The sequence below is a fragment of the Ciconia boyciana genome, chromosome 8, assembly GCF_034638445.1.
Source record: "Ciconia boyciana chromosome 8, ASM3463844v1, whole genome shotgun sequence".
Lineage (NCBI taxonomy): Eukaryota > Metazoa > Chordata > Aves > Ciconiiformes > Ciconiidae > Ciconia > Ciconia boyciana.
In genome coordinates this window covers 63,029,249-63,054,122 of record NC_132941.1, presented here as the reverse complement: position 1 = coordinate 63,054,122, position 24,874 = coordinate 63,029,249, and the positions used below count along the sequence as shown (strand labels likewise).

The 24,874-nt window shown below is 40.6% G+C and overlaps 1 protein-coding gene and 1 long non-coding RNA gene across 2 annotated transcripts; one reads left to right on the top strand and one right to left on the bottom strand.

Moving 5' to 3' along the window:
• Nucleotides 1-2,376: 2,376 nt before the first annotated feature.
• On the bottom strand, nucleotides 2,377-8,506 carry LOC140655912 (uncharacterized). Its single transcript, XR_012043907.1, has 3 exons — nucleotides 8,198-8,506; nucleotides 3,576-3,651; nucleotides 2,377-3,009 (listed from the first exon to the last, which is right to left on the bottom strand). It is a non-coding gene; the product is annotated as an uncharacterized lncRNA (long non-coding RNA).
• Nucleotides 8,507-8,767: 261 nt separating this feature from the next.
• On the top strand, nucleotides 8,768-24,329 carry OAT (ornithine aminotransferase). The gene is made up of 10 exons (XM_072869970.1): nucleotides 8,768-8,894; nucleotides 12,095-12,321; nucleotides 13,280-13,504; nucleotides 13,631-13,726; nucleotides 16,543-16,670; nucleotides 18,579-18,701; nucleotides 20,295-20,423; nucleotides 21,413-21,526; nucleotides 22,321-22,465; nucleotides 23,439-24,329. Exons 2-10 carry the CDS (start codon nucleotides 12,123-12,125, stop codon nucleotides 23,597-23,599), a joined length of 1,320 nt encoding a protein of 439 aa, XP_072726071.1. The 5' UTR covers nucleotides 8,768-8,894; nucleotides 12,095-12,122; the 3' UTR covers nucleotides 23,600-24,329.
• The last annotated feature ends 545 nt before the right edge of the window (nucleotides 24,330-24,874 follow it).

The following is a 24,874-nucleotide window of genomic DNA, read 5'->3' as shown; positions in this document are numbered from 1 at the left end:
CATTTTTCATGAAGAAAACCAATATGATTTGTTGTGTAATATGTGACTGGAAACCTAAACTAAAGTCTGTTTCCTCCCTTCCTTCCTCCTCCCCTCCCCAATATTATTTGCTAGAACACCTGTAATAAGCCATCTGCTATCTACACGCAGGTTCCTGAGATGAGGATAGAATCCCCTGGTTTCCACCTGTGGACTTTTCCTTTACTGAGATCAAGTAGGACCATTTAGAGAGAGGCAGGGATGGCCCAAGACAAGGAGCAGGCAGACAGAGAGCTCAGAGGCCGCTTACCGCTCCCTGCTTCTGGCAGAACAGTTCCTTCAGAAGAAACGTGTCCACTGATTCTTGTTGTCACTGTGGAACATGCAAGTCCCACCTCCTGATGGCAGCACAGGTTGTATTTCTGTTGAGAGGCATGTAGCAATGTCTTCTGGCAGATGTCCTCTTGCCCATCTGCACCCACAAAGACACACCTGTGCTGTGTGGGGTGGCTGATGCCTAGGAGATGCAAAGGTGGAGGTTTGCTGTGGCTATTCCCTTTACCAACTGCCCAGCGGGCTCCAGATAGCTATCGCTGGACTAAACTAACTCCTTGTGCTTACGACTGAAGGTGTCGACTAGAAAGATCTGCAGTAGGAAATGTACCAGACATTTCAAAATCAGTTACTGCGGGCTGGATTCCAACCAGCGGTTTTTCCGTAGGATGTGCACGAAGCAGATTGAGTCCCTTTTAAAGATGTGGATATCTAATCCTACGTCATATTACAACAACAGGTATGTACAAACCCAGTCTTGGTATACTCGGTCCAACAGCTAGAGTCTTTTTATTGTTTACCTCAGTTCAGAAAACAGCCCAGATACTATCTTTGGCAATCTGCCAGTTCTATACCACGTTCAGAAAAGCAGTGAAAGTCAAGGTACCCATGCGTTTATCAAAGGCCTCACAGAATATAACAGCTGATCTATTAAATGCCTCATCAGCCCACTAAGTGGTCAGGTGACTCAGGAATGATTGAGAAATGTTGCTTTGGTCCCATATACTGGTCAAAAATGAGATCAAAGTCTGATCTTCAGCAGCTTTACAACTCACAGGCAGACTAGACGTCTAGCAAAATATTTGGTGGATGAGATCCTCCCAAAGAAAAATCGATAATAGGGTTCTTGCATCACTAGACCTGAACACATTTTTTGTTTTCCAGTATGACCCCGAATCAGGTGAAGTTACTTTGAACAGATCTTTACGGCACTTTCTTGACAGTGAAACTCATGTTCCAGGCCTTATTTCTGGTAGTATACTCAATAAAGGTTCTGGAAAGATAATGATGTGTGCAACTAATTTACAGGCTGCATGTTACAGGTTTGCTTTAGCGTCTTAGTGGGCATCTTTGCCATTTTATTCACAGGAGCTGTTCTGTGGTTGCTGTGATTCATGTAGCCTGTAGCAACACTACCTTTGCTTACTACTGTAGCACAAATATTAAACTCAATTTCTCTTAGATTTTCCCCTTCAAACACTGAAGAGTTCCCAAGCTAGCTTTTTTCTCAAGTTGATCACCTTATTTTCTATGTTCTGCATAATGCCACATGAAAAATGTAATTAAAAATGTGGCATTCCATGGGGCTTAGGCACGTCGTACCACTGCAGAGGGATTTCAGTAGTGTTCAAGATTGAGGGTCTTCCACCAAGCAGCCTCTGACATACTGAAATACTTTCAAAGATACCAGATCTATGTACAAGATCAATACAAATAACAGGTTTTACCCCTTTCTACACATGTTGATTTGTTATGGTAGCTTTGATCATGGAAGTTATTTTACTGCTATTGTTTAAAGAAAGAAGCCTTAAACATTCATGTTTTAAAAATGGAGAGAGTATACAGAGATACACAGACTTTGCAAAATGGGAACCTTAAAAGATGTCAGGTTTTGTATCTGTGGATCTTTAAGCACCTGACATAACAAATTGAGAGCCATCTGAGCTGAAACCTTGTCCTCTCAGGTTAGGTCAGTTCTATGATGATGTCCCAACATCCAATACCTGTGCTGACACCTCTTGTTTAGTGTTTGTGGATAGCCATTAGACTGACAGCTCTTCTTATCGTTCAGTCCTTTCCACTGAATTACACTGAAAGTCACAGGTATCAGTGAATTCAAGAAATGCTGCATTTCACTGAAATTACTACAGAAGAGCATTAGTTTGAAGAAATGATAAACAAGCCACAGAGAGCAAAGAATGGCTTTACTAGTTTATTTGTCCCTTCTAAGGAACAGCCAAATGATAGTTTAGGAGTAGGTAATTTCTGTCGAGATCCTTCTGCAGATCTTACTTCCTTTTCGCAATATGCTTGCTGTATTTCTGATATCTCAAGTTGTGTGATTTTTGAAAGCAATAATTATGAAATAAATTGTTTTAAAACAATGGATTTTAAAGCAAAGTCTTTTGTCCTAACACGTATCAAGAAAGCCTGTAATTTTCTGAATTATCTGGTATTCTAGAAAATCTACGGCTAGTTTAAAGTCCTGAATGAGGAAGTTCAGGCACTGACAGCACCTCATCCCAAGGTAATGACAAGTGGCAGATGATGCAATAGGTTACCTCGCTAATCTTTCACTGCAATGGTGACAAGTTAAAGTCTGACTTGGACGAGGCATTATGTAAGTTCTTCAGTTTCAGACTACAGTAGCCCTGAGCAGATGAGTGCTCACCATTTAGCAAGATTAGCAATCCTTGTTGCAGCAATGTCAAACACGTGGACAGCAGGGCTGGTGGGGATGTGCCGTGGCAGAATTTTGAGAAGAGTTTCCCAGCTCCTGAGATAAAGTGTATCCAGATGTTCAGTGCTCAGTCCTGAGATTAACCAAATTGACAAGATATTTATTCTTATTACACAGTTAGGTGTATTTATGTTCATTTTCTGCGTGCTCTCATGATAGTTATAGCTGCCATCTGGGTCAGAATTTGAAAGTCTGGAGAGCAGGTAAAGCAGTTGTCTTTTCCAGAAATCACTGTCCTGATAAAATCCAAGAATGAAGTCAATGTAAGTTAGGAAGCAGAACGTCTGCAGGATCAAAATCAAAATATACGTCTACAAAGAAGAAGCAAGCTCACATATGAGGCGCTCCAAAGCCTGAAATTCAAACTGACTTAGTCTCCCTCCAATTTTCTTTGGATTTTATTTTACTATTCCTGATTTTTATGCTAGAAAACGCCATTTATCAGGGTCCTGTGGCTTCTCAGACTCCTGCCGACTTTCTGCTCTCATGGATCTCACACTTGGATCATGTTGCTGCTGGAATTGCAGGTACACAACTGTCAGAGTTGCACGTCAGGACTAGAGAAAAATCTAAAACCAGTCACTAGTGAGCTGAAGATACACAGCTCTTTTAATCTGTCTTGGTACATCTGAAAGTTGTTTTTCCAAAACTCTCTCCTATTTGTGTCTTCTTCGTTGTGTGATGCCCAAGGAATGTGAGGCTCACCAGAAATGTGAGCATCACATAGATAGAGAAAATATAGGAAAAGGCTCTTTCATTTAATTGACTACAAGTTCAAGAAATCAAAGAACTTATCATTTACCTTTAAGCCAGGTTTCACAGACAAGTAAAAGGTCTCATCTCATTTGTGGAAGGCTCTGGAAGTAGGCATCCATAAGCTGCAAGGGAAAATAACCAAATGTAAGTTCAAACATTGGAAACAATGCTTAACAGAAGACAGTAACTTAAATTATTTTGATTCTGTAATTCAGCTATCCATGCTGTCATCTAACAAACAGAATATCATTGAAATCTTCATAAAATAAGCCAACATACAAATTGGGGAGGATAAGTATTAACTATAGCTCAAGGTTTATATTGCAATAGGAATATCAGCTCTAAGGGTTGTTCATGGTGCTTTAAGCTGGGTTAACTAACATCCACCCAATAAAACAGCACTATTTTGAGGAGGTTGTTCTATGCTTTGCCAAACTATCTTGAAAGATATGAACCAAAAAAGAAATCTCTAACTGAACTTGAGAGGCAGATATGCTTTGCTCCTGTGTTCTGACACACTGCGCTGTAACATATTCTAGCTGTGCTGCAGGAAAGACTAAAGTTTCTTGTTCTGCAGGAAATGTCTTAATGTATAATTCTGCTGTCAGTAAATAATGAGAATAACACAAATATGGGCCATGGAAAGTGATTTTTCTATATAAGGTACTATCAAAGATCAGCATGAACTTAAACTCTCAATGATGAAAATGAAAGATTGAAGTGTACAAGTAGAAAATTCTTGAGATCACCCATCTATCCATTGGTATCTTATCACCATAGTAATAAAGCATCTTCTTGGGTCTTTTCCAGACATCTGTTTTCAAATAGGAGACATCTGCCACAGAAAAGTCTTACCCCTGTGTAGGTTTGGTATTATACCAGACACTTTCTAACAGCAGACAAACCAAGAAACGTTACGTGGCCTGTGTCTCCCCACATTCACATGTACACGTGTTACAGGAGTCCCATCACTGCGTACTGTTATCTTGTCAATCCTTGCTCAGATGACACAAACATCTGCAAAGTTGGCCTGCAGAGCATGTGACACCATCACACTCTTCTCAGAAAGCTGTTCGGTATGAAGTACCTGGACGGCTGTCAGACTGGGACTGTAGCTTTAGTTCTTCAGGGTGATCTGCTAACTGCTAGGTTTGCCTTAAAATCTGCCTTTGGCTCAGAGAAGCATAATTTTTTTTTTGCTGAGTGGCAGCACAGTTTCAACAGGAGGAGAAAGGGTGAAGACTACCCTTGTGGCTTTCCTAGAGGTGGGAAGAGGGGTGGGACTGTCTTTCTGCCAGCACTGTAGGCTTGTGTTGGTTTTACCTAATTATGAACTTACACCTTGAGCCTCACAACTTGGATGAACTCCAAATCCAACCTGCTGACTGGTCTGGCTTTCGCTCTGAGGTGAGGAACTCTTCCTCTGAGCTGAGTAAGAAACTACCATGCTGTCAAAGAATTGAATGTCGGTGCCACATGCCTAAACATCGGCTATCAAGGCACTTTGGACGCTTACTGCAGCAGACCCAAGACAGCGTTAAACTCAAGAAAGGGTACTGCAACCCTACTGCTGCCTTCAGCAGCTCCCATGAGCAGCACATTAATCCCTGGAGCACACTGAGCTTGTGCAGCCGTACCGACTTAGGAGGCCAAGACTGTAATTCCCTTGTATTGGCCCCACCTCTAAACAACCACAATAACTGGGATGCAATTCCTCAGTCTCTTCACATGCCTAATTCCCGACGACTTCAATGAGCATTTCTGCCAGAGAGAGAGCTGCAGAATTACTCCTAACAACTGGCATGACTTAACTTGTTCCTTCTTATAACTTTATGGTTTACTTACATGTCAAATTGTATTTTCTGGGGAAGCAGAATGAATATAATAACCCTCTATCCTCAAGTAGGTCAAGATTTTCTTCTTTTCTGTGGGGCAAATTACTGTAAAAGGTGAACATTTAATGTCTTCTGTTTTTCATATTTTGGTTACTGTCATGTGGAGTCTTTCAGGTATCTACAGGTAACTAAACAGTACACATTAAGCTTCTGCTTTCCTTTTTTAAACCACAGGAAATACTACATCTAGCTGAGAGCAACTGCTTCAAGATCTATGGTAATAGCTGCCACTGCACACAATGTGAACAATTTAAAATTCCAACTTGATAGCATTTAAAGAAGAAAAGTGGATATTTTCTGTACCTTGATTATAAGTGCTAAAAATAAAGGAGGAAAGAAAGTGAGCCACAACAGGACTACACTGATCCTACATAAAAGTGTGATCAAGCTTACATTATGTAGGGGTTTGAAGTCACTCTCTCTCGAGTGTTGAATAACTACATTCCAGCTGAGAGTTATTTCATACTTGTAATTTTTTAATCTCAGAAACAGCCCATATCAGCTTTAGAAAAACCATTTACATGTAGTATCTATACATTCCATATTATGTTTGTATTTGAGCAAGTAAACAATTTTTTTTTTTCTTCTTTCAGGCCTTGCAGAATCCAAAAGAAAGCAAGCCCTTTCTTGCTTGAGGGTTATTTGTTTGTTTGGTTTTGAAACTCTGCATTTCAGACACGAATCTGCAGTGTTTACTTGTGTACATGATCATTGTTTTCCTGGGAGTCAGGCTGGATGCCTGGCTTCTGAAATCACCTCTCAGGGCAGTATGGCTCCAGCTCTGTGTGGCAGAGCCTCAACCCAAGACTCAGCACTTCAGCAATTGATCTTGGCTGCCTTTGGTTTGCATTCTTTAATTTTTCAAATGTGTATTTTCCTCATATGATATGTGCTACTTAATCCTTTGGACAAGTTCTGTCCTTTCTACATTTTTCTGCTTCCTCTGAAAAACGCATGACTGGATGAATCTAAAACAATTGGAAGTGTCCTCGAGAAAAAGCAGCACTTAAAGGCAGGTAAAAGGCTGCTCTTGAGTTGAGTCTATGAAAGATGAAAAGAATGTAGCTCCCGGTATCTTATTTTTGTGGCTAAATAGGCAGAAGGCATCATTAGCATGACTTCAAACTGATAAGCTATCTACCAACGCTAATGAAATACCAAAGTAAAAAAAAAAGAAGAAACAGGCAGCTTAAACCTGCATTTCTTACCCAGGAAAATCCCATCGATCTCACAGATTGCAAATCCTGGCCCGTGTCCATCCAGGCTATTGACATGTGAGTGTATGACAAACAAAATTATGCATTTCTTTCCTTATACCAGAGATGAACTGGGACCAAGTATAATACTGAAAACAGATGGGTCATTGCTTACTTTCAGCCTTGAAATTTTAGGTGTTTCACAAAAAACCATAGCTTTAACTAGAATTAAGGAGGTTTCAATAGCTCCTAGATAATGACTGCTTCTGGACTTAAGAAACTTGGCACAGTACAACTGCGCATGCATTCAACAGACATGACTGTGAAATGTGTTTTGCAATTTAGCACCTAAGGCACAACCTTTTGGTGCTTTATGCATTCAACTTGGGCAGCAGATGCAACTTAGTGCAGCAATTCTGCACTATTCTTTTGCAGAATTAGGCTAGTAAGAGACATAAATATATTAGCAAATTGAGCCTAACTGTATGTGTATTTACAAAAAGCACAGTATCATCTGTTCTACTCCTAACCCTCACTGCATCAAGCTGACTGCACACTGGGAAAATTTTCTCTGAGGGCACTGTTCTCCAAACACATAAGCAATGCTGCTCCCTGACATCCAAGGTTTGAGCAATTTGGTTAGAAGAGATGATGAGATTCAGGAATATTTTCAAACGTAGGGTTGCTTTAGGGCATGGAAGATACGCAAATTCTCTGTACTGTCAACCTAGGATACCATGTTTTCTTTGTGGAAAAAATAAACTCTTTTTCAGCATTGATAAACTTGTCAGGACAATGAACACAAAGCAAGAGGCACCCAGAAGTCATCGCTGCTAAGACTGAGACTTTGGCTTTTTTTCCCCCATAGTGAGGGGGGGTAAGATAAAAAGCGAAATATTCTCAAGTGTTTTTCTTTCGGATTACAACTAGCATGTATGTATCAAACATACCTCACAGTTCCTTGTGAATGTCCAGATTTTCTGGTTACAAAATGCTCTCCAAGTGTAATTTAGCCTGGGGAAAGGTCAGGGTTGCACTGGCTAGTTACAGCCTGCCCCTGCTCACCTGCTGGGTCCCAGCTGAAAGTTCCATGTAAGAGCAAGCCGGGCCCTCCTGCAGCGGACCCCACACCCTGCACACCTCCCTCCCTCCAAAGGCAGCAGGGTGTGAAGACCAGGGCTCCGTCAATGCCATGCTACCGGCAGAGACCAGCAGCCTGTTCCTGGCATGGTACCACACTGGAGGAGCTGTGGAGGAAGTTGACGCATTCTACACATAGGCAGCAAACATTTGGCACAGAAGCTACGTATGGAACTCATTAGCAAACTTAGTGAATCCCTATTATTTTTTGTAAGCCACAGACTATCAAGTATAAAATGATAATGAATAAGCTCATGCACAGCTCTTGTAAAGAGAAAGAACAGGACTGGCTGGCTTCTACTATCCTCACAGTACCACTTCTCATAAAATACCAGGGCAGTAAGGACCTGCAGACACCACCACCCATGCAGGCAAGGCCACAGGACGGCGAGCAGCAGCCAGCACCAGCCAGGAGTTACCACAATCATCCTACAAACCTTCCATTTCCATGAATTTCTTCCCAGTCCCTATCAAAACTTTTCCGTTCTCGCCCTTTTCTACAGCAACTTCCCAGAGGGGGGCAAGCGTGGCCAAGGGCCGACTGGCACTACGGAGGAGTCGGCTGGGCAGTGACGCCCGGCGGGAGGGCGCTCGGCCCGGCCCACGGACCTCGCAGGGCCGGGGGCTTCAGCCCGCCGAGAGGGGGATTTCTATGGCTGCAAAAATTGCTCCCAAGGCCCAGTTCGGTAGAGGCGAGCGGTAGAACGGGGGAGCCCGCGGCCTGAGAGAAGGGGGGAGGCGGCGGGAGTGACAGGAACGGCGGGCGGCGGCTCTGAGGGAACAGAGCCAGCACCCGCGTGGGCGGGGCCTTGGCGCGCGGGTGTGCCGGCGTCCCATCCTGATTGGCTGAGCGCGGGGTGTACTCGCCAATCGGGAGCGGCTCTACCAATGGGAGGTGGCCGCGGAAGGGAGGGCGGGTGCCGCCGCGCGGGGAGCGGGGGCGGAGGCGGCCAATCGGCGGCGGTAGCCAATCGGCGGCGGCGGCGGCGGCGGGACGTCAGCCGGGCGGGGGCGTGGCGTGCCGCGGGGCGAGGAGCGGTGACAGTTGCCGCGGGCCGTCTCCGCCTCTTTGCCGCGGGCTCCGGGACGAGCAGCAGCAGCAGCAGCAGCAGCAGCAGCGGCGGCGGCCGGCAGGTACAGCGCGGCGGGGGCAGCCCGGCCCGGCCCGCGGCGGGTTCTTGCCTTCCGCGGGGTCGCCTTGCTCCGGGTTCTGGCCCACGGCGGCGGCGGGACAGCGGCTGCGCGGGCGAGGACGGCTGCGCGGGCGAGGCCGCAGCAGGCCCCGTCGCCAAGGCAGCGGGAGGGGTCGGGCTGCCCCACGGCGGGTGCCTCCCGGGGCAGGGCGCGGCGGCGGGGCCGGGAGCGCCTGGCCGCAGAGGGGGCCAGACCCGCTGCGGGGCCGGCCGGGCCGCCGCCCGCCCGCCCCAGGGGCTCTCGCTCTGCGGGCAGGCGGGGATGTGACAGCCTCTCCCCGAGGGGTGGGCAGGCCAAGCCGCCGGAGAGTCACCTTTCCCTCTGTGCCTGTTGTCAGCCCTGCTCCTGTCCACGGTGGTGTCCCGAGGGTGCCACCTTTGCCTTTGCAGTGGCCTTGGCCGAGGGATGGAGAGAGGGGGCTGGTATTTCACCGGTGGGTTTCTTGCTCTTTCTTGTCTGCCAGTCTAGGTCCTGAGCTGTTTCTGGTGTGGTGCTAGTCTGAAAAGGTGGTTTGGTGTGTCCAGTCTGGTATCCTTCCTGCTATAGCTTGTCCTCTTGAACGTTCACCCCCATTGTATTCAGTTGGTAAAGGCTGCTGTGTGGCACGTATTCTTCGATGCTGTATCAACATGCATCTGAGTGTTTTTCATTTATTTGATAATATATGCCATTTACCTTGGGGTGTATTTCAGTGAGTGTCAGGGATTAGGTACATACAACCATTGAATTTACCTGTGAGGTCTGCAGCTGCAGTGCTCTTGTCTGGATATTCCTGCTCAACAGTTGAGCAAAGTTGTTCAAGTATGTTTACAGCTGTGCTTTGAGTAGCTTTTCTGTTCTGATGCAAGACCTTTTCCACTTGGTGAAATGCCCTGGCTTCTGATTCTGGTACTGCATGCTGCAGGGCATGATCATATTTCTCACTTCCTCACAGTTGGTAATAAGTTTGGAATTTTTTGTTTGTTTTTTTTTTTCCTCCTTACTGTGTCCCTCCTCTTTCCTGAAATTTCTATTCATCTTGACTTGCTGATCATCAACAAAATTTTTCTTCACCTTTTAACTCCAGATGCATCCATAATTCTCAGTTTCACTCAGCCCTACTCCATGTAACCTCCTACACCTCGGCTAAAATGATGTGGCCTCAGTAGCATAATTTGCAGGGCATTTCTCCTCATGGAGGGCAAAGCCCTTTTAAAAATTTATAATTAAGTTTTTCCAACCTGAAAGAAGTAATTGAAGAATCTCAAATTGGTGGTCTGTAATTCTTCATGCAGAAAGGTAGCGGTGAGAGTTTAATTTTTTTGCAGCTTTTGTTTCAGGAAGGTCTGGAAAATCTCCAAAAATATGGAAGCTTGTTACAGAATTAGCTGCTCTGCCATGGAGGTGTGCCAGGGGCCAGGATGTCACTGACCAATTAAATTTTAGGAGTTAAGCAAGTTGTAATTTTGAGTGGCTCAGCTACGCTGAGTTTCTGTCAAAAAATTTTTCTTGCACAGAGAAATATTTGTCTTTTTTATTTGCAAAATCTTTGAATAACGGTCTTAAAAAGTATTAACACAAACGGCTAATACTTAATGGCATTGATGATAGCTGGTAAAATGCCCAGAGCTGTGAAGCTGCCGTTCATCTCTTGCTGGAATGGAGACTATTGACTCTTCCTAAAGACTTTGATTTTGGTAGCTGATTTTGGTAGATGCAGACAATAGTCTTCTGGCTTTGCTTAGAAGTGAGGAGCAGCAATGTAATATCTGAGGAGTCTGCTGAAAGAAATGCCTCTCTGTTTCAGGTGACACATCCAGTGTGCAGACCTTTTCCAAAATAAATTGAAATAAATCTGTGACTTAATATTTCTGTCTCTGCAAGCAGCCTGAAATAACAGTGCCCTTGTGTAAACCATCCCTGCATTCTCCTGTTGATATTTAATAAGTATATTTTGGTTAAGTTTTACAGCATGCTTTTGTTGTTAGGTGGTGCAGCAGAGTCAAGGTTACTCAGCTCTTCAGTTTGCTATGGAGTACATTACAAAGGAGCCTGCGTTTGATAATCAGATTACTTGTCATTGCGATCTTCCTTTTGGGCTAGTACTTTTTGCCAGTTTATAAGTGTGATGTTTTGCAAGACTAGAAACTTGAGCTTTGAGAACACTTGGTCTTGCTAAAGCGATCACTGTTCCCTTGATGGCTCTCTGCCGTTCCCAGTACTTGGTGCTGTGAGAAGAGCTTGCTTGAACAGCTTTTTAAAATGCCAACTCAGTTTCCCTTCTTTGGGACGTGTCTCTACGCTGACTGAGGTGAAGGCACAGGGAGGAAATGCAAGTGCATCTGTCTCATGAAATTCTACCCTCAGATTATCCTTAGATGTTAACAGTACAAGGGTATGTATTCTGGGGAAATCGCTGAGTTTTACTAAGAAAATACAGGGTGCTATAATGATTGTTAATATCTGACATACTATTACTTTCTGTCTATTTTTTGATGGTCTTAAAATGCTACTAACAGTGAGTGCTTTATGTGTAGGTGGCAACACTTTAAAATAAAGAATGCTATTTATATAAAAAGTCACAAATTTTGCTTCTTAAAGCTAACCTCAGTTAAAACTAATCAATCCTGTATCAAATTTGATAATATTATCAGTTAAACATTATTTGGGTCAGGTGCTTCTTTCCAGTATCATATTATTCACTTTCTGATTTTGTGACAAATTTGTCTTATGGAAATCTTTGTTAGAGAAAAGGCATTTCAATAGAACAAGAAGTTTGATAAACTTAACTTTCTTAGTGTAGTTTATATTAATACCTCTAGTCACAATTTAAAGCACAACAAAAAAGGAACACTGTTATAGGAAAAATTATGTGACTAGTTCATAATTGATGTAATTATGTTACAAATTATGTAACTAGTTCATAGGCTTGGTGAGTCACACATTTTAGTTTCCTTTACTGTGAATGTACGTTAAAATAGAAAAAATACTTATTTGAACTTGGTACTGCATTCATTTATACTTCATATAAACTTTCTTGATTGCAAAAGTGTTGAGAAACCGGTAATCCTGGCAGTAAAAACACTTCAATCGCATCATACATTTCTTCTGAAGTACTCTTAGTGCTAATTATTAACTAACTTTTTTTTTTTCCTCTCCAGATCTATAACAGCATACCTGAAGTCAATAATGTTTTCCAAGCTAACCTGCTCTCAGAGCATTGCTGTTCTCCGTCGAGGTGTTCATGCTTCACTGAGTTCTGCTACCTCAGTTGCTACTAAAAAAACCATTCAAGGACCTCCATCCTCTGATTACATATTTGAGCGTGAGGCTAAATATGGTGCCCACAATTATCACCCACTACCTGTTGCTCTGGAAAAAGGAAAAGGTATTTTATTTAGGTTTCCCTGGGTGGTGTACGTTGGATGTGTGTATGCATAATGATTTTGACCTAGTAAATTTCTGAATCTTTGGGTTTTTTTGAGGGGGAGATTGAGATAATTGATGAAATGAAGACAGCTAATTGCTGGTTAGAGAACTGGATCATTATGCATAAGGCTACCTGGTAAAATTGTAGTCTCTCTAAAATGATTTATCTAAATAGAAGTCTAAGTTCTGATAATCTTCATAATTCAGAATAACTCAGCAAGAAAGTTTCAAGCAACTTTGTTTCTTCTGTTACCTTGTGTGGAGAGGTTTGATGTTAATATGAACGTGAAAAGCTGCATTGGAACCCTATTTAAGTCCTTGTGTACTGTTCTTGTATTACTGCTTAATTTAAATGTACTCTGGTTTTTAATTGTGTTTAAGGGGCTTTTGTGCTCTGCAGGTTAAATTGTATAAGCTTATATTGAAATGCTATCAGCATAGTGATCCAATAGTTTTTCTTTATCTGTACACTTTTTGACAGCTCAGAGCTGTCAGTCTCTTAAGTTTTGAGACTATTTGGGTTCTGTCGGTTTTGTTCTTTCTTTTATGACCTCCAATTCTTATTAATTCTCTTACAAAAATATTCTTTATCTACTTTTTAGGACCCAAAACAGGGACTTGGAGGGGAAGTAATATTCTCATATTACTAACTTAGTGGAATGGCAGCTTTATATGGGAAATGCTTCTTTTTTTGATTCCTCATTGGGCATTTATTTGTGCTGCACTAGTTTGTTGCTCATGCTCTCCTTGTCAACTGATTATTTTCTAGTTAGAGGAACTTTCAGGTGTGCCCTAAGGAATAGCAAGAATACCATTTATATTTGACCAGGTTGTGTTGTAGCTCTTAGCTTATACCATTTAGTATTATCTCATATCTTTTTTTATTTTGTGTATTGACCATGCCTTTGTTTTCCTAGGTGTTTATGTGTGGGATGTTGAAGGTAGAAAGTATTTTGACTTTCTGAGTGCTTACAGTGCTGTTAATCAGGGCCACTGTCACCCAAAGATCGTGAATGCTCTGAAAGCTCAGTCTGAAAAACTGACCCTTACATCCAGAGCGTTCTACAATGATGTACTTGGTGAATATGAGGAGTTTGTCACCAAAATGTTCAATTACAACAAAGTTCTTCCAATGAACACAGGTAAAAAAAAAATTTATTTCCATTTTATTTCTTGTCTGTGAGATTCAACGGTTTAGTAACATTTGGTACTGCATCAATGGCCTGTCTCATGTACAAGTGTGTTAACGGTATTGCTTTATGTTTTAGGAGTGGAAGCTGGAGAAACTGCCTGTAAATTGGCTCGGAAGTGGGCATACACTGTGAAAGGAATTCCAAAATACAAAGCAAAAATTATTTTTGCAGGTATGTAAAGTGTGTGTTATGAGTTGAGGTATTGAGGAGGAAGAGCGCTCTAGACACTGGATGCAGCACTCTCTTTTCTCCTGTAGCTGTAGTGATTACTTTGCAGTATTCTTAATGTTTTCAGTTTTTTCACTGAAGCAAGTCTGTTGAAGGTCTCTGTAACCTTTGACATTTTAATAATGTAAGCTAAGATCTCAGCCTATTAACAGGTTGTGTTGTACTTGCATATCTGCAGTGGGTGATTCTGATAAAAAACTACTGTCGTGTCTACAGCAGTCTTTGCAGGACCTTAAGGTTCTCTAAGTGCCTCCTTCTAAATTGTGAAGTTCAGTCTTAAATATATTCTGTGGACAAAATATTCTGTGTATGCTTCTGGCTATTTGATTTTAACCTTAAATAGTTAAAATGAACTATAAAAGTTTTTTTAAATGTAATGTCCTTTAAGAAATGCATGTGATCTTAACAGAAGTGATTGTAAAAGCAAGAGGTATGAATATAAATCCTATGACAAATCAATTTCAGATCCTCTCCCTTGTGGAGGTGCATGCATCAAGAGGCAATGAGGATAGTTGCACTTTGTCAGGAGCTGCTGGTAATGTCTGTTTTTGCAAGGGAAATGCAACAATGAACTGAAATCCAGGAAGGAAACCATAGTTAATGAGGTGGTTTATAAAGCTTTATAAACAGCAATTATATAGTGGACCTTATTTGTACTACTTAACCTTTTTAGTTGTCAAAAATTGATAAGTGACTGCCTGTCATTCAGTCCTTCATGCTCTTTTAACCACTGCTTGGGTGTTAAAGTGCTCTTTATTCCTAACTGGTGGATTTTTATATATCTTTCTCTTGAATTCATTCCTCAAATTGCTGCCACCCCTCTCATAGATTGCACATTTGGGTTAAGCCTGCTTCCCTCTTAGGCTTTCCGTACCAGTGGTTTTCTTCTGCATTCTTAAGGTCTTCCAGAAGTTGGCATTAACCCAGTAAAGCCATATTGATCATACAATGAAAGTAAAAGCAATATTGCTAAAGTAAATATGGGGCCCTGGAAAGTCCTGATTATATAAGTACTATACTTTCTCCCTTTATCTGCCTGCTCTGCTTGACTCTGTAGCAGGGAGAAGTTACCTGCCCCTGAAGAGACTATTGTGCTTTGCTAAAAAAAAAAAAAAAAAAAAAAAATTATGTCTAATTCAGATAACTTACATTTGGTATTCTTTGGTGAGTAGGTGAAGTATTTTTGTCAATTCTAATGTTCAATAGTTCTGTATTTTATAAAACCTTCCAGAAGAAAGCTTAATACTTAAATATTGCCTTTTTTTTTTTAATTGCTACAGCTGCAAATACTATTTTTGACTTTTGGTACATATAGTAGCTGAAGCATAAACCGTCATTAGACGGCATCTATAAATTGAAATTCATAGTTGAATATTGCATTATGGTTTCTAGGACCAACTAGATGAGGTTTGGTTTTTTTTTTTTTCCTTCTGGGAATTCTTTCAACAAATACATTTTCTTCCTCCTTCTCTTCCATATATATTTTGTTTTGCTCTTCAGTCAATTAACTTTTAGTAAGTGCTTTCTCATCTTGATAAACTGGATATGCTCCCCATTATTATGATCCCATCTCCTTAACCACAATATTTAATTATGTGCCAAGTAGTTGGAACAAAATAATAATCCCTCTCTTATCAGAAGCCAGCATTTTGGCAGGAAAAAGCTCTCTTGGGTAGCTAGGGTCAGAACAAAAAATGGCTTTAAACATCAGTCCGGAGAACTTGACGTAGATTCTGTGCTTGATAGTGAGCCAGTACGGAGACTGGAGTGCTAAGGTGGAGACAGCCTGCCATCAGCAGACAGACTGCTCTGCTTCGTGGGATTCAGTCTTCAGGATACAGTGGATTTTACTAACATAACCTTGAGGTGATAAGCATGTGACTCGGCAAAGCATGCCAGGGATTGTTCTGCTAGGAGACATTGCTATGGTGAACAGCGTAATGCTATTTACATTGGTGATTAGAAAGAAGGGATGCCTAGAGCTGGCTACGTCAGTAATAATTGACTTCAGGATTTCCTGCAGATTGAGAACGTCCTCTGCCCCTAGGATCACAGTTACACAAAGAAATTGGTGGGGGAAAGAAAAGGCTTGTAATGCTGTGAAGGCATTGAACCCTTAATCTTCCTTTGTCTTATTAAGCACCTTATTGATTAGCTGAGCGTATGTTGATTTAACGGAAATATTAAAATGAATATCTCATAGTCTTGGTGATAGTTGGTTCCTAGACATTTTAACTGATGTTTCTATATGAAATAGTGCAATGTCACAATATTTTTACAAATATAAATGGGTTCTCCTGGAACTTTGAAATGCACAGAAATGTGTTTTTTGATTTAGGCTTACTGGCAGCTTTATTTTTAGGACCTAAATTCTCAGTGGTGTTTACTTTTTTCCCTGCATTTAATGAGTAATATTTAAGCTGTACATCTTCCTTAAAGATGTTATCTTCCTGAGTTATTTTCAATTTTTCAGACTACTAACAAAGCTAATGGAAATTATTTTGTATACTTGTGAGGTCTTTATAGTATAATTTTCTTTCGTTTTTGATATGTGCTTTTCATACAGCAGCACAATGTATTTATGGCATCAATGTAAAATGCTAACAATTAGCAGAAGGATGCTAATATGCTAATGTTAGACAGCTCTTAAAATATATTACCAAGTGGAAAGTGTGATGTCCTATAAACTGTTCTGGCTCTTAGTTTTATAACAATCGCCCCCCTGCCCCCTTTTTTTTTTTTTTTTTTTTTTTTTTTAGCTGGCAACTTCTGGGGCAGAACCATGTCTGCTATCTCTAGTTCTACCGACCCATCCAGCTATGATGGATTTGGACCCTTTATGCCAGGGTTCGAAGTGATCCCATACAATGATCTACCAGCTCTTGAGGTATTTGGCAATTTTTGTTCTCTTGTAAGAAATCTTTTTGCAGTGTCTCTTTGGTAAATAGCAAGGCAGAAAAATCAGAAGTTTATCCTTTCAAATGATCTCCATGTGCTTTGACATGAAGATATATGTATCTAGACATGTATAAGAAATATATATGTTATAATTATGTTTAGGAAATGTGTGTAAATTCTGCTTTGGTTTTGATTTTCAGTTTTGCTTTAGGATGTAAAAGGAAAACGACACTATCTGTTTCACTTCACACGTCACTAAGATGTTAAAGGTACAAAAGAAGAACAGCAGATAAACCATAAGGGAATTTGGATCAGTAGCATACATTCCAAAGTCAGGACTTGGATTCTGAAACTAATATCTTTACCTACTTTTTTCAGAAATGCTGTGCATTCTTCAGTGACCAGATGACTAAAATTCACTGCAATCGCAAACAAGTCTTTCCAGTTTCACAGCGTCCTTAAAACCATGCTAGGCTGGTGTTTCACTTAAGCTACTGAAATGCTAATGATTCTGCATTTCCCTGGGTTTTCTGAGATGAGAAACCTCTCGTTTTTAGGATGAGAGGAAATGGCCTCAAGTTGCGCCAGGAGAGGTTTAGATTGGATGTTAGAAAAAATGTCTTCACCGAAAGGGTTGTCAAGCATTGGAACAGGCTGCCCAGGGAAGGGGTTGAGTCCCCATCCCTGGAGGTATTTAAAAGATGTGTAGATGTGGTGCTTAGGGACACGGTGTAGTGGTGGGCTTGGCAGTGTTGGGTTTACAGTTGGACTTGATGATCTCTTCCAACCTAAATGATTCTGTGATTCTATGAGATGCATCCTGTCAAGCTGTTGGGGAGAGTTGACCTTGATTAGTCTAAAATTCCCCACCCTCACAATGTGGGCTTAGGTATTAAAGGGTAGATGGTGCTTGATGGTAGCCATAGGGTGCTGGACTTGGGACCTGGGAGGCAAGAGGGTTCCAGCCAAACACAGTCCTGAAGCACTAGGAACATCGGCATTACCACTTTTCCATCATCTGGGTACATCGTCTCCATGAGCGACAAGTTGGTTGCTCCTCTGTGCCTTTTGGGTCTGCTTTGTACAAGTGAATTGTCTGTGGAGGTTGGAGGGTTTATGGGACAGAGATGCTTGCCTTCTAGGAGTTTGGTTAGGGGAAACAAAGGTCTCTGTCTATTATAGTTGCAGAGTGGAAAAGCTTACTCAAGATTTTAACCTACATAAGGCTGCCCATTGTGAAGGCCCTGTAAGTATTTAGTGGCTTTCAGCCAACTTTATCAAGGCTTTGAATGTGCTTTGGAGACCTGAAACTTAGATGCATGTCCATCAGACTGGTAACACAGTTTGTTCTGTTTATGGGCCAATACTGAGAAAAGCTGTAGTAAATTCATGCTGGGAATCATTATATCTCTTGAATCTCGTGGACTTCTAAACCTTTTGGAACTTGATGGTGCAAGAATGTACCTGTGGACTTTGCTTTAAGGTGACAAAAGTGTTCTTTTGTGGAGAGGCTCCATTCTTTTTTGTTTGAGGGAAGTGTTGAGCAATTGTTTGTCTTGTATGGGGTAACACAAAACTTGAGTGTATTTCTGAGGTAATTTATGAACTGATCCGATAATCTACTTGGCTGGCTTTGCAACTTTTAAGGTTTGTAATTTCCCAAGCAAACACACCAGCTGATCTTTCGAGGCAAATAGTGACATAGGCTTCTGTGTTGGAACTGAAATGGCACCCTGGGATAACTGCCTGACATGAATACTATTGTCATCATTTGAGGTAGAACACCAGGGTTAGAGCTAGGTTCTGCTACCTGTATTCATCTCCATATTGTCTAAATTTGCCCTGAGTAAAAGTTTTTTTCTTTTTGTCTTTCCTATCCATATGTCCACTTTTACAGCGGGCCCTTCAAGATCCCAACGTAGCAGCTTTCATGGTTGAACCAATTCAAGGTGAAGCAGGTGTGGTTGTTCCTGACAAAGGTTATCTCACAGGAGTGCGGGACCTCTGCACAAAACACAATGTAAGGAATTTGCTATAACAAGGTGGCTTAAACATTACACACTGTGTTTACTGGCATATCTTTTAAGGTCATCCTTGTATGCAAGGTACAGGACTCCATATACTATTTAATAATTTCCTTTTCTTTCAGTGGAATAGGGTAGGGATACTTCTTGTATTTCCTGGCAATACCTTACCAGGAAGTACTTCTTAGCAGTGCACACTTTTCACTGTTTCTTACTGCTGTCACTGACTTAAGTTTCTAATGAATGTTCTTGAAAGTGCATTTATTTTAAATTAATTTAACTTTTAATTTCTTTTTCACACTCTAAGTTTCTTGGGCCAGAAGCCAGTTAGTGTAGTGGTTCTACCATGGCTATCGAGGGACCTTGCTGCTGGAGTGCATAAGTGCTACCAAGAGTTAGTAACAGTAATGGGTCACAGAATGAAACACTGAAGAAAATGGTCATATGCTTATGAATGTTCTTTTAAGATCTCTGAAGAGCAGAGGTCTTACAGTTTTGTTCCTTTTTTTGGCATTTTTTCACATTCCCTTTCATACCACATTGCTGATTCCTATCCTGAATATTATATCCTGTCTGAATCCTACTAAGAACTGTTTAGTTTTGAAAATAGTGTGTTAGATATGTAACTTCTGTTCTCTGCTAGCGAAGACACACTGAATTAGATTTGCATGCAGTGTCTCTGGAAGGGTGGAAAGATGCGTTTGTATATATTTCCATGTCCTTCAGTTGTCTTTGGGTACTGCTACTGCTCACAAACAGGCTGCCATGCCTCCTTATTCAGGACCAATTTGGTCAGCCTCTCCCACAGGCGCAGGCCATGTCCTTTGTAAGTGTAAGGAAGACAACAAAAAAAGGGCTGCTGATTTACAGCTTTTTGTTCCCTTGGTGTTGCCTGTCTGATTTAAAAATCAGTGGTCTCTGTTCCAATAGAATTCTGATTCTGAATTTGCAATATAAATCCTTCTATACTTTCAGAGGAAGGTATTGACATACAATTAATAAAGTTGTCTTCATTATTGCTGTGATACTTACCTCTCAGAAAAAAATAAGAGCTACTTTACAAATAGTAGTACATGACAATAGTGCAGCTTAGGAAAATGAGATCAAAAACTTGGATTTAGGTTCTCGGAATTATTTAGACACACAGACATCAGACTACAAGACCTGTAGAGTTGCTAAAATGGCATTTTTCAGAAGCTTCCAGAGGTCAGCGTACGGACGATGCATTGGGAGTAAAGATAGATGAATCCTAACTTTTTGGAAATCCCACTCATTGTTATATCGCAAATGGATTTTGGTTGGACAGTGTCCAACCCTATGTGGACTATGCATTACGTAGAAAAGGATATGCTAAAGATGTCGGAGAGAGGACAGTATGCTCACTTAGTAGTTTCACATTTTGTAGAATATGTAAGTCTCCAGCAGGTTTAGAGGTAAAGGAAGTACCTTCGTGTACTTAGCGTAGTGCAGCTGGAAGGTCTTTCACTTATTCTGTGCAATTATGCTGTATTGTTTGCATTGAGTTAGGAATGGGAGTAAAAATAATTCTCTGTTATGTGTGGATTTTTCTTCTTTTTGTCTCTATAAAGGTTCTGTTTATTGCTGATGAAGTACAGACTGGTTTAGCCAGAACAGGGAAAATGCTAGCTGTTGACCATGAAAATGTGAGACCTGATCTCATTCTTCTTGGAAAGGCGCTTTCTGGTGGCTTATATCCTGTGAGTAGCAAAGAAATACCCATTTGTTGAGTAATGATTCTTAAGTAATTAATTAACACTGGAAGTTTACTAGTTGGAAGAACAATAAATCTGATGTTTGTTGTACTTGGAAATTGGTGTTTACAAGTTTAACTATGATTTATGACCCAGGTAGTCCAACCTGTGAGAGATATGTAAGAAAAAAATGGAATACCTAATATTACCTTTATAGCTGAGATGGCTGTATAGTATCCTGAACTTTCTATGTTGATACTTGACTTGTTAGGGTGGCAAGAAGATGCCATCTTCTTAGACTGGTGACTTTTAGGTGTTTTGGCCTTGTCAATTAACTGAATAGATTTGTATAACTGTTTTCTTCAGTTTGGTATTATCTGTCAGGAAAGTGTCCAGTGGTCAGCTTTTCATTCCGGAACTACTGGTTATTTTTTTGTGCTTTCTCTGGAGAGTAGTTTATCACAGTCTTGCTGTGATTAATTTCTAGATGAATTCTGTAAAGGGGAAAAAAAAAAACTAATGTGTGTTAAAACATACATTATAAAGCTATTTCTGAACAACTGGCATTATTTCACTTGTTTGGCATGCCCGCATGACTGATTTTATCCTCTTGGAGTGACTTAAATTCCTGCTGATTAAGTTGGAAATTGCAACATGCCTTGAACTATTTTGGCCAATTGAAGGTATTTCTGAGTTGTTAAACAGAGTATTGGAGTTTAAACTCTTGAAATAATATTCAGTTTGGAGAAATGCCCCTCAACTGTAGTTAGATGTTATATGTTACCACTATAGCTAAGTGTATTTAAGGGATTAAGCTCTTATGTGATTGTCAGATATGCTCTCCTCTATACAGAGCTGGGAATGTAAATGTAGTTTATCACCGTAGGCTGAAAATTATCCTTTCCTGAGCCCTGAGGAAAAGTTTGCTTCAGAGATATTTAAATCTACTGTTCTAAAGATATATGTAAATGAATTGGCTGACCTTCCCATTTTAGGTCTCAGCAGTACTATGTGATGATGAAGTTATGCTGACCATTAAGCCTGGTGAACATGGATCTACATATGGAGGAAATCCATTAGCTTGCCGTGTTGCAATGGCAGCACTGGAGGTTTGTGTGTTGTAACAAAGATTTGGATTCCAAAGAGTGTCACACTGACATGATCTTTGCTTAAATAAATGCTATAATCTCTTACGCTACAAATAGAAATCCAGCTTTAAGCAAGAATGGAAAAGTGGTAGTGGTTAACTGTTTGCATAGATCACAAAACAAATTCCAAAGTCTTTACTGGAAATGTGTCCTAATTTCTGTGTTCTTATGGTCTTAATGTCTTAAATGACAAAATAAAATTATTCTAGGGGAAGTTTCAAGGCACTTAATGTAAATTCAGTAAAATAGTTTCACTAATTTCATGAAGACATTTTTAAATTGACTTGTTTTACTATACCATATTGCAGAGGCTGCTGCTCTGTGAGCTTGATAACACATATTGCTACTGGAGCTCAAACAGAAGCTACTAAAATGTCTAGTCCAGAGTCCATGTTGTAATTATTCTGCAACTGCCTAATTGACTACATGCAATGCAAGTCACTCAGAAAGCCTCCTCATTACCCAAGATGTGGACCTGGACAGATTAAGAGTCTTCAGAGATTTACTGTTTACTTGTAAATAACAGCAAATGAAAAGCAGTTAATTTAGAATAAAATTTCAAAGAGATTATTGTTTCTTGTAAACATGAGTGAGTAAAGGCTTAATACTAATCTGCTTGGATATGCAGCCTTTGCAGTGACACTTTGGATGCAACAGCTTTTGTATCTCAGCAATTGTAATGTCATTAGTCATCCATTCCAGCATGAAACAAATGCAGTGCCCTTCAGTTGACTGTAGATCTGACCTCCCTTTAGGTAATTGAAGAGGAAGACTTGGCTAAAAATGCAGAAATAATGGGTAACATACTAAGAAATGAGCTCATGAAGACACCATCTGATATTGTAACTTCTGTAAGAGGAAAAGGACTATTAAATGCAATTGTAATTCGGGAAACCAAAGGTAAGGAAGTATAATCAACTGCACAATCATAGCATGAAAAAATTTTTCAACTTAAATTGAAAGTGTCTTAATGGAGTAGGGGGATGGCTTAGAGGCATCATGTTTGGGTTCAGATCTTGGCTATAGTACTGTAGTACCTACTGAAAATTTATTGAAGTGACTGTGCTATTAAAAATAGGGGTTTTTTAGTAAGTAAGTCTGAACAATTTTTTTTTTTAATGATTTGAATTCTTTTATGGCTTGATAATGTTCAAACCTGATGGTGAATCTAGCTCCCAACAAATACCCTTTTGTCTCCTCATCGGTAGAAAACTGGCCACATCTGGAACACTAGTTTCTGTCAGATTATCGAAGGATTGGATAAGGTTGGTCCTTTCCAGGATAGGTAGAAGAGTACAATGAATACAGGAGGGTACAAGGAAGGAAAAAGCTAATGACTGAAAACAAGTTTCTAGGGATTAACACCTTGAATTATATCAGAAAAACTGCTTAGAAGCCAGAGTAGACAATTATTTTTGTCATGAATATGCTAAGTGACAAAGTGCTGCAGGGAGGTATTGTAATTTCCTAAGACATGCACGTGATGCACTAAAATCCAGGCATAAATGTAACCTTGTCTGAAGTCCTGTCCAGATGTTCTCTTACCTCCCCTTTGCATGGTTCACTCTTTTAAATTTATTGCTACATCTAGACAAGCACTCAGCTGTGAAGGAGCAAAACTTGCTGTGCTGGAGGCAAACTTGTGAGTCCCTTCAGACAAACTGCAGTTTTGCAGCAGTCTTGTGTGTTCACTGCAAATTCTAGGGAGTTGCTCAGATGCTCAGAAGTGACCACTTCATTTGTGAACATGCTTCATCTTTTCACTGCCAGATGGCAAGGAGTTTGCAGTCTGGCCCCATGTACCATGTGCTGCAATTGTGCCACTTTTTCTGCTGTAGTGCAAGTGTCTTCTTTCTTTTTCCTTTAATTGTAGACTATGATGCCTGGAAGGTGTGTTTGCGGCTTCGTGATAACGGACTTCTTGCCAAACCTACGCATGGTGATATCATTCGTCTGGCACCACCACTTGTGATTAAGGAGGATGAAATCAGAGAGTGCATCGAAATAATTCATAAGACCATTCTGTCTTTCTGAACACATGGCTTTTAAAGTGTATCTGCTGACTGACCCAAGGTGGCGTGTTGAAATATGTGCGATGAAGGCCTGCTCTTGAAGCAAGCATCTCTCATTCCTTTTATCTAAGAGGACTTGACTCTTAAAAAGTAGCTATGTCTTTAAACTATAATGGCTCTGAAGAAAATAAAGAATGATTTAAGGAGTTTCCAGTCTTGGAATACTTGGAAATAAAGTGGTGAGGTTCTGTTCATCTAGTCGTGTAACTACTGAACAGTTAAGTCAGAATGTTTGAGGGGAGATAGTTGTAGAAATCCGTTTAATTGTTGAAAGTCTTGGCCAAAGTTTAAAGTGTAATTTATATATATTTTAATAAGGGTGATCTTGCACTCTCATATCGCTCTCCAAAACATCACATTTGGCATTTTTGCCCCTTGGTGAGATGTCTGTAGGACGGAAGCACTTGTCATTATGGATGAATTTCTGTTTCTCATTTGTAGCTAGAAAAAACTCATAACACTGAAGGTTTGACAAACTGGGTGTTATGCTGGTGAACTTGAGAAGCATCGAGCTGTGTTCTGTATGTATAATATTTTGATTGTATGACGAGAGATGCTGTTTTCAAGCCTGGTCTCAGTGTTTGGCTTTGCAATCTTGTAAAATAGATCTGAGCATATAGATCTGCTTTTACTATTATAAAACTTTCTATCATCTGGATGTTTATATTAAAACATGCCTTGCATTAAAAAAAGTTAATGTGCAACTCAAATACACAGTGTATTGAGAAAGAGCAAGCCCCACAGAAACTGGCAGTCACCTCTGTCCGGAGCCCCAGCAAAGCTGCCTTTGTAGTCTATGTATTTCTGTCAATGTCTGTATGGAAGCTTCTGCTGTGCTTTTTTACAGGGTGACTGCTTCTGCACTTTCGTGCCTTAGGACACTGCTGATATAGTATTCTGTATGCAGTTGTGGAGTTGGCTGCTATTCTTGCACTAGGTTGTTTTTTCTTATTTCTTAACTGAGCTGGTTTTAGCTGAGACTAAGCCCTGATTAATCACTCTTAATGCAAAATGTTCCCTTTGCCAAGCATAGGGGTTAAATGCAGTCACATGTTTGTAATTGCAAGTGGTAAATAATCCCCTGGTATTTTAAAGGCAGCTCCATTTATGGAAATGAGCCAGTCTGCTGGTTAGGGTCACAGAACCGTTTATGCTACCGTGTTTTAGGTGAGACAAAATGAGTAGGCATCTGCTGCGGATGAAGTAAGACTGATTTTGGTTTGGAAAGGCCTCGTTG